Source organism: Aplosporella prunicola (genome assembly GCF_010093885.1).
Source record: "Aplosporella prunicola CBS 121167 unplaced genomic scaffold K452scaffold_69, whole genome shotgun sequence".
Lineage (NCBI taxonomy): Eukaryota > Fungi > Ascomycota > Dothideomycetes > Botryosphaeriales > Aplosporellaceae > Aplosporella > Aplosporella prunicola.
Genome location: NW_022983597.1, coordinates 38,387 through 47,214, shown reverse-complemented (window position 1 = coordinate 47,214; position 8,828 = coordinate 38,387). Strand labels below are relative to the sequence as shown.

Below are 8,828 nucleotides of genomic sequence, written 5' to 3'. Positions count from 1 at the left end.
CCTATAAAAGAAATAATAGCTAGTCGCTATAATCGCCTAGCTAAAAAGTAACGCTAGGAAACTTTTAATTAGTATAGAATTAATCTTAGAAGATCGAATTTTAGGAGAATAAGGAGATAAAATTTAGGTTCTTCTAAAATAGCTAAAGAAAATTCGAATTCTTTAGAAAATTTAGAAGAGTTTTAAGGTTTCTCTAAAAATTCGGCTATAGGGAATTAGCTTAATTTCTAAGTTATAACGCTTTTCTAGCTTATATTTAGGTCGTAGTCGTAGGAAGAAGAAGAAGAAGAGATTAATTTTATATAGTTCTACTTTTAGGCGTTTAGGTATTCTATTTAGTTATCTTTTTTAAGAATTTATTTAATAAATTTTTTTTAGAATTTATTAAAAGTATATTTCGCTTTTTTAAGAGTATATTTACTTTTTTTTTTTTTTTAAAAAAAAAAGAATATATTCGATTTATTAAGAATATATTTTCTAAAAAATATTTCTAAGATACATGATTTTTTAATATATATTTCTAAGATATACACATTTTCGAATTTAATTTCTAAAATACATATATTTAGTAATATAATACTATGTATATAGCGTAAAACTCTAAGATATACATATTTATATATCTTAGAAATATTACGAAAAAAATGTATATCTTAGTAAATAGCCGTATTTTTTTTCAAAAAAAAATTCTTCTAAGAGATATATATTTTTTATAATAAATTACTTTATATATATATAGTGAAAAGCTTTAAGAGATACGTATATATGTATCTTAGAAATAATATATATATCTTAGAAAATACTTAAAAACATATATATATATATATCTTAGTAAATAGCCGTAGGGATATTATTAACCTAGGGTATATAAAGATTTATAGTAGAAAGGTTATTTAATTGCCTAGGGCCTAATATTCTTAAAGGTATAATATTACTCTATGAATATACTATCTATCCCTCTTAGTAGTAAGAAACCAGGTAAAGGCATTAATCATGTCATGGAACCTCGATATATCCTTTAACCATTTCAAGGAACCGCATCCTGTACTCCTCAGGATTTGTTGTTATACTCATAGGCCCCTTCTTAAAAAAGACATTGAAAAGCTTTATCAAACTCGTCATAACCTTTGGCTGCATCTTGTGCTTGGCCCAGAAGAAATCCAGCACAACAGCTCTGTATATCCACTGGCCGTCGCTGGAAGTCACCCCAGTCCGCCAACTGCTTGTGCGAGATCTGAGAGAGGACGTTTTCCGGCTTGGGGTAGCTGGGTAGCGTATAAGAAATAGAGAGTAATCAACCGCATTCGCAGAGCTCAAGAGCGCTGTATCATCATTCAAGAGAGAGAGCAACTCATCGCGCATCTCGCAGGTGATCCTAATTTTGTCGGGAAACTTGTCCACAAGCCTCTCTTTGACACTTTCTGGAGCAAGCATTCCGCCCGCAACATCCCTCTCAGGATAGAAGTAACTCGCAGGCTTCAGGTCGTAGGTTTCCCATTTGTCTTTCTGGAGATCGACGTCCTTGCCATAAAGTATGTTCTCCATTACAACATGGTGCGCAGGTGCTGTGCCTATTGCACTGCCAAGTGTTGGGCCGAGAGCCTCGAGGAAGTCTGTGATGCGAACAAGAAGGCTTGATACGTGGTCTTCCATGTAAGTAACGTATGGGCCAAACAGATCGTCGGTAAAGAAGGTGTGCTCAAAGTGTCGTGGAAGAGATTTGATGAGAAATTTTGAGTTGGGAGTTGTAAAGAAAGTCTGAAGAGTTAGTCTACGACCTAGCAATTGTATGTGTGCAACATACCGAGCCACTGTAGCCCAAGTCACCAACTGAATTCAGCTTGCCCCTCTTATCGGCCATCCTAAAGCTTTCTCTATATTCGTCCTCATCGAGACCCCAAGCATCCTTACGCAAGCGCTTGAAGGCAGTGCCACAGAAGCGCGCGAGAACCAGCTGGAACAAGGCGAAGAAGGAGAGAATGCGGGCGAGCAGCCCGCGATTATCGTGGTCGTTATCGTTGAACAGGGCTCGCAAGATTGACCAACTAATTCGTGTGTCTCGTATACCCATAGCGAAGAGCTAAATGACAGAGCGAAACCGTGATCTGCAAATGCGGAAGAGTAGCGAGAGCAGTTGTTAGGTAGAGTAGAGGAAGAGTTACCTATGACGTCATATAAACCTGCGACCAAGCGCCCTGCTGCTTGGTTGTGCTCGAGCCACGGTCGGCTTTACATGACCTGACTCATGCAACTAAGGACTGCTCGGAGTTGCACGGCCGTAGCTTGTGACAGGATGCCATGTGCGAATCTTATACTCTTCAATATCAGAGATCACAAAGTGTAAGCATTGCTACCTACATTGCTGCCGTAAGTAGGACAGACGTACAACAACCTTAACTAACTGGTGACCACGTAATGGTGTACGTGTTACTGCTCGCAACCTTATTATCAACTAAGAAAGCCAAATTGCAAGACCGGGAATGCTTCACAAGTCACTGCACGACCCAAGAATCCAGTGGATGTTACTCGAGGAGAAAAATATGCAGAGATAAGGCCAGATGTATTAATTAAAGAGATATTGATTGGTAAAAGTCACGCAGGTTTCTTAGTTCAAGAGCTTAGTTATGAATATATCATACGACGGCTACATTGCAAAGCGGAAGAGCATAGGTAGGGTTTAATGTTCGTCACCGCGAATCGAGATCCACCATCTAGCGAGACAGGATGATACAAGCAGCCCCCACAGAGTACTTCTTATCTAACTCCCAGCCCGAGTTCCGGGCATAGGTGAAAAGGTCTTAGAGCATACAGGCTCTACATATCCTACCTAAGGCTCTTCTTCTCCGTACAAAGCCTCTACATATCTGAACTAGGTCTCTTCTTCCATTCCGAAGTATCACCATTTCGCTTCACGGTGACGGACGTTATTTGCATGCATTTCTAGTCGCGCGTTTTTAATAAAAAGTGATCATGCTTACGAGCCAGACACTTTCTAGACGGGTGCATTCTTGACGCACAAGTGTTGACCGATAGGTCATTTTTCAGCAAGATAGGTTAGGTTGCGAGGACTAGGAGGTGTATACCTAGAATCTCGCATGCATGCACGCCGCACGCGACGACAGACAGGGGCCCATTAAAAAAGCCGTCGGCAGGCTGCAGTAAGACGGAGATCCACCAAGCTACCAATTTGACGGGTTACCACGTGAGAATGGCGATGAGGCTGAGACCAGTTTGACGGGTTCAAGAAAGGGCGGTCCATAGGAGAGCTTTCGCTCAGAGCTCTGGTGCATCTGGAGAGATTTCCCAGCGGCGTGTGCGACGGACTGGAGCAGAGACGATGCAGGCCAAGGTTGCCTAGCCCTTACTGTTGCAGACGTAAGAGGTCTGGCTGTGGGGCCGAATGTAAATTGACCGGGGAAACGCTGTCTGAAAACGTGGATGGAGAAGGGAACTGGCCAGGCTATGACGGCGGCAAAGTGATACAAGGCACGCTTGGTGTGATGCTGGTGCAACGGGGAAAGAGGAATGTGTGACGCCGGCAGCAACCCCCGGAGATGCACTTTCCTCTTCCTAATCCGCACGCCCAATTCGCGCCATTCTTATTTATCTGCTCTCTCTTTCTCCCCCGCCCCTCTCTCCCTCTTCAATCTTCCCTTCCTTACCCAACCTCTCAACACACAATGGCCTCCGCTGACACCGGCACTCCTGCTCCAGCCCAGCCTGCCGCTCTGCCAGACTACCTCACCGATCCTGATGCCGTCCTGAGGGACAAGGAGGTGAAGTGGAGATATGGCCGCGCGCCTGATTACACAAAGACGCGTAAGGTCTTTGCAGAGAGTATGTATTCCCTTTGCTCATCACTCATGCAAGCAACCCTGCCCATCCCTTCCTGAAGCCGTCTCTTGCCTGACCACGTGGGAACCTCGTGTCTCCTGTGGGTTTGTGGCCTGCAATTCCGGGTGTGCATTTTGCATGTTCAAGTCTCGCGTGGGATTGATGTCTTCACACTTCACTTTGACTTTGCTAGCGGTCGTTGGCATGCTAAGCTGTTTTGTTGTTCCTCAATGGTTGTCGTTTGTCATCTTGTCTTTCACATAGCTCCCGGGACATGAAGTCCTACCCGCTCCCCGTTGTTGATGTCGAGACTGACCGGAGACGTTAGCCAAGAAAATGAACCACGAAGCTGGCAGCCTGCCACAACTCGTGGAAAACCTTGTCAAGAACTGGGAAGTTGAAGCATCTTTCAAACCGCACTTGGAGGATTGGAGGTCCATCGATGCTCCCAATTACTCATTCGCCATCAACGGCGGACCTCCCCAGACTGCTGAGCACATGCTCAAGGTCGGGACCTACAACGCTATCATTGCACCCAACGAGTATTACAGCCCAGTGAACTCGGACTTTGCTTCCAGTCATAAAACGTTCAAGAGAATGATGCCATCCTTTGCATGGGAAGTTCTTGAGGTCTACAGTGGTCCACCTCATGTGTCGTTCAGGTGGCGCCATTGGGGTACCATGAAGAACGACTACGTCGGATTCAACGAGTAAGTTTGTCTCGGGATAGCGAAAAAGGTTTACCTGCTAAACAAGTTTTAGCAAAGACGAGAAGGTGACAGCCAAGGCTCACGGTGGTCCAATCGACATTCAAGGCGTGACGGTAGCGACGGTTGACGATAAAATCAGGTTGCAGAGGGTTGAGACCTGGTTCGATCCAATGGATATGTTCCGGCAGATTGCTCCTCAAGGTGTTGTCAACAAAGAACCTGTTGCCCGAAAGAGCACAAGCACGAGTGCAAGCGAGTCTGCATCCACTGCGACCCCGAACTTGGGCCCCGAACAAAGCGAACCAGCCGACACTCTACATCCAGTGCCATACCAAGCACTTGACGCAAAGCCGGTAAAGCTTTCTCAGCTAGACGGTACAGCTCTCGAGCCTGTTGGACAGCAGTCGATCTCTGATGCGCAGGCGGAAGCGCTTCCTCCTGCCTCCCACAAGCCCAATGACGTTCAGGATGCCGATGGAAACTGGCTCCCCTCGCACTCAGGACGACAGACTGATGAGCAGGGATTGGACACGAACGTGGAACCTGACGATGATAAAGGACACAAAACGGCCGAGACAGGGACACATAAATCAAAGCCATTGCCGGGCCATGTACATGAACCAGAGGAGCATGACCAAGAAGCCGAGATGTGGCATGAAGCGGAGGCAACAATGAGCTCGTTTGACGTTCTACCACCTGTTGGCTGTGAACCCGAAAAGTTCCATGATGCACTCGAAGGTGAGAGAGCCCTCTCAATTGGTAGTTCGGAGGCCGAAAGCTGGACCAACGTTACCCCCCCTGCCTCAGAGCCCGTCACGCCGCGCAAGTCGATATATTCATCTGGGGTCACTGGCGCTGTTGAGCATGAGCGGACAGACGGGGCAGCCGCATCTCCGCAGAGCTTTTCCGGATGCCCTGTTAATCACGTCCATCCTCACCCAAAAGATATAGAGAAGGCTGTTGAGCCCCAACCTGGAGAGGCCATTGCCACCTCTCCGGACAGCGAAGAAACTCGATTGACTCATCTTGAAATGAGCAAGATCACACCCACGGAATGTCCGTTCCTCTTGAACAGGGAGTAAGGTTCCTCATGATTCCATTCCAGGACACTATGGCATCACTGGATTGCTCTTGCGCGTACCTCTGGAGAGGTTTCTCGGTTCCCAAAGAATGCACTGGCGTTAACCATTCCTTGAATTTGTACTTTAACCTCTTTTCTGGCGCATGTGGGCGGCATTTAGCTTCTTTCACCTCGGGACTTACCTTTACATTGCTTTACTGCTAGCCCATCAAGGCAAGCTTCCCATATGCTTCTATTGCAAGTGGGCTCGATCTCGAGTTTACCAGCAACTCGACGGATTCTCTAGTTTACCTGATGCCATGGTAGTCAGAAATTGCAGTCCTCGGCTTTCTTTCAATCGTTGCTCTTGTTATTGCGCGAGAGACTATTGTCTGAAAAGTTAGATGCAGTAAAAGTTGTCGATCCGATGTGCCACTCAGGCATAAGTGAATACAGACCTTCTAGAAAGTAGACGACACCAACGAGGTCGTCTTTCCCACGCGTGCAATGACAAGCACGTAACCGTGAAAAGCCTTACTACGCAAGATGGTGCCACAGTGTCTCGGGCTATAGCAATGGCTGTAGTAACGTCCGTCATCGCGAACTGTGATCCACCGTCTAGCGAGACAGGAGACGATACAAGCAGTCCCTACAGAGTACTCCTTGCCTAGCTCCCAACCCGAGTCCTGAGTATGGGTGCATAGATCTTAGAGCACACAGACTTTACACATCTTAGCTGGGTCTCTTCTACTCTGTACAAGAATCACCATCTTCCTTCACGGTGAATCTCGCTTCATGGTGACGGACGTTAAACTAGCTCATCAGGCGTAGATCAACTTTGTACAGTGTCCCACAACTCCTCGGCATTTCTCCTAAAAAGGCGCTCCCGCATGTCTGGATTGTTCTCACACCACCTCAAACAGGCCTCTACAAATGACCTTACGTCTGTATGTTCAAACCTGGTGTGGGGCCAGTCCGTTGCAAAGACGACCCGTTTACTGGCTACACGCAACAGTTCTCGAGCGATGATCTCAACAGAAGGCATTTCAGGCTCCTTTTCGATACGATACGCGGCAGAGCATTTGACCCACGTACGGCCCCCTTTGAGGAGCCTGATTAATGATTCAAACCCAGGTAACGTATAAGGATCTAGAGACCGGCGAGTTGCGATGTTTTGTGGTAAGCTAGGATGGCCGAAATGGTCGATACAGAGCTTGACATCCAATTTTGGCATCAGATGCTCGATGTCTTGAACGGCATCCAAGGACAGATACACCTGTAAGACCCAACCAAGCGGCCGGATCATGTCGGCATGAGCCATGAGCTCTGCAAAGAGTTCGGTGCGCGAGGGAGTTCTGCCGACGGATTTCAAATTGAGTCTTACTCCTCGGACTCCCATGTCGTGCCATTGTTTTAGTGTTTCTGGGCGAGTAGCGTTGGGGTCTATGGCGACGACAGCTCGGCCGTGGCGAGGGCCGACAGCGGCGAGGGCGTCCAAGGTGCACGAGTTGTCGTTGCCATAGATGGATGGTTGAACGAGGACAATGTTCTTGATGCCGAAGAGGGACTCGAATTGCAAGGCCTGGTCCAGGGTGTGGGGGGTGGGGGTGTAGAGGGCAGTGGAGGAAAGCTTGTACCTGGCGTCCACGACGTGCATATGGGAATCCCAAGCGCCGCGGGGGATACAGTCGGCCAGGCGCACGCCCTTGCCCGCACAGGCGAGTCTCGACGACATTGTCGTTGTGTGGGGTTGTCGTTGATCAATCTCCCGGCAACGTGGCTGGCTGGCAAAGACTTGACGAGGCAAACGCGTGACCAGACCTCGTGGCATGACGTCTAGGCGGGGGCCAGGGGGGCGCGCAGTGGCGAAAGCTCGTAGGCAGAAGAGCCCAGCTGCCTACGGTGAGTCAGCTGGCTAAGCCCCAAGCGTTGGGTTTTGGGGACTTTGAGTGGCCTTGGCTATTCCGCGCGCGGCGTGAGTCAAAAGGTGGCTAATTGCACAGTAAGGAATTGGTGAGCCCGGCAACCCAAGGGCTGAGCCATGATTGGGCCGTCGTGAAGAGCGGTGGACGGGGCGAAACAATGTGGCCATAGGCGGCGGTTGGCGGCAGGGCGAGAAAGGGCGGGAAATGAAACAAAGATACAGGAGAGATTCATAGTCAGAGAGAAGGAAGCTGGAGAACAGGACCGGGCAAGGCGGAGACGGCTTTGACGGCTGGCGATGTCTCCAGATTGCTATGCCGCGCGCGCGCTATGGCCAATTTGCGGCCCGATCGCTTTTTGAAGGGAGGCAAGTACGTACCCAGACTATGAGTCGGTGTCTTCTATATCTCTCAAAGCACCCTCCGCCACCTACACTCAATACAAAGCAACCACCATGATTTCTAAATTCCTCGCCTCGCCCTGGACCGTCTAACAACGTCTTCCGACGCTGCGAAATCGGTTCCGAGGCCTACACCGTAGCTGCCTACTCGACCTACACCCACCCGACCCGACCGCCGTCTAATCGCCTCCGCCAAAGACTCATCCCTCTCCTACCTACTACTTTACTCCCGCAGCCTCCCGTCTTCTTCTGAATCTCACCCATATCCTTCGCCTCTTACACCAGGCTCTCGTCTCGTTAACTCGATCGCGACCGCCTGTCCCGCTCGACTCCGCTCTACCTCACTTGCGCGCTCGACCATCATCACCTCGGCTCGAATCAACTTGACGCGCATTCCGCACACCTCTCCACTCAACCGCTCATCAGAAGACCCGTAAAGGCTCATGGTGCCATCAGTCACCATCTAACGCGTCTCCAACACAAACCCGACCTAGTCACAATGTACCACGCGTCCCACAAAGCTCCAGTCATCAGTCGCTCAGATATCACCATCGGATCTGTTAACAAGGCCTTCTTCGTCATCGAGGCCTCCTGCTAGACACCGCAATCCTTCGACTTCTGTTCAGCTCTGCGACGGCAAAAGCCCCGTACGGCTGATCCATACTCGAAGCTCCTTGCGGAACTGTCTCGGGCAAGATCTTGTTTAGGTGATCTCTGTAGCTGACGGTGACTGGAGAACTTTCTTCACCAGCTGAAGCACTCGAGCAGAAAAGTCGGCCAAGCATCGCTACCGCCTTTTAGCTCAGTTCCGACGCTGCACGGTCAACTGTCAACTCGAAAAAAACCACCCGCGCCTCTGTTCTGCATTTCCTGATCCGGAAGGCAGAAGCACTCGAGCAAA

At 48.7% G+C, this 8,828-nt stretch overlaps 3 protein-coding genes across 3 annotated transcripts; 1 reads left to right on the top strand and 2 right to left on the bottom strand.

Moving 5' to 3' along the window:
- Nucleotides 1-955: 955 nt before the first annotated feature.
- Nucleotides 956-2,346, bottom strand: K452DRAFT_362854 (uncharacterized protein). The gene is made up of 2 exons (XM_033546538.1): nucleotides 1,805-2,346; nucleotides 956-1,758 (listed from the first exon to the last, which is right to left on the bottom strand). The coding sequence occupies exons 1-2, from the start codon at nucleotides 2,069-2,071 to the stop codon at nucleotides 997-999; spliced, it is 1,029 nt and encodes a 342-aa protein (XP_033391677.1). The 5' UTR covers nucleotides 2,072-2,346; the 3' UTR covers nucleotides 956-996.
- A 1,334-nt stretch (nucleotides 2,347-3,680) lies between these two features.
- K452DRAFT_354163 (uncharacterized protein) lies at nucleotides 3,681-5,942 on the top strand (the record flags this gene model as incomplete). Its single annotated transcript, XM_033545870.1, has 3 exons — nucleotides 3,681-3,837; nucleotides 4,163-4,544; nucleotides 4,597-5,942. 3 exons carry the CDS (start codon nucleotides 3,681-3,683, stop codon nucleotides 5,624-5,626), a joined length of 1,569 nt encoding a protein of 522 aa, XP_033391676.1. The 3' UTR covers nucleotides 5,627-5,942.
- Nucleotides 5,943-6,134: 192 nt separating this feature from the next.
- K452DRAFT_292816 (uncharacterized protein) lies at nucleotides 6,135-7,760 on the bottom strand. Its single transcript, XM_033541450.1, has one exon. The coding sequence runs from the start codon at nucleotides 7,337-7,339 to the stop codon at nucleotides 6,437-6,439; it is 903 nt and encodes a 300-aa protein (XP_033391675.1). The 5' UTR covers nucleotides 7,340-7,760; the 3' UTR covers nucleotides 6,135-6,436.
- Between the last annotated feature and the right edge of the window lie 1,068 nt (nucleotides 7,761-8,828).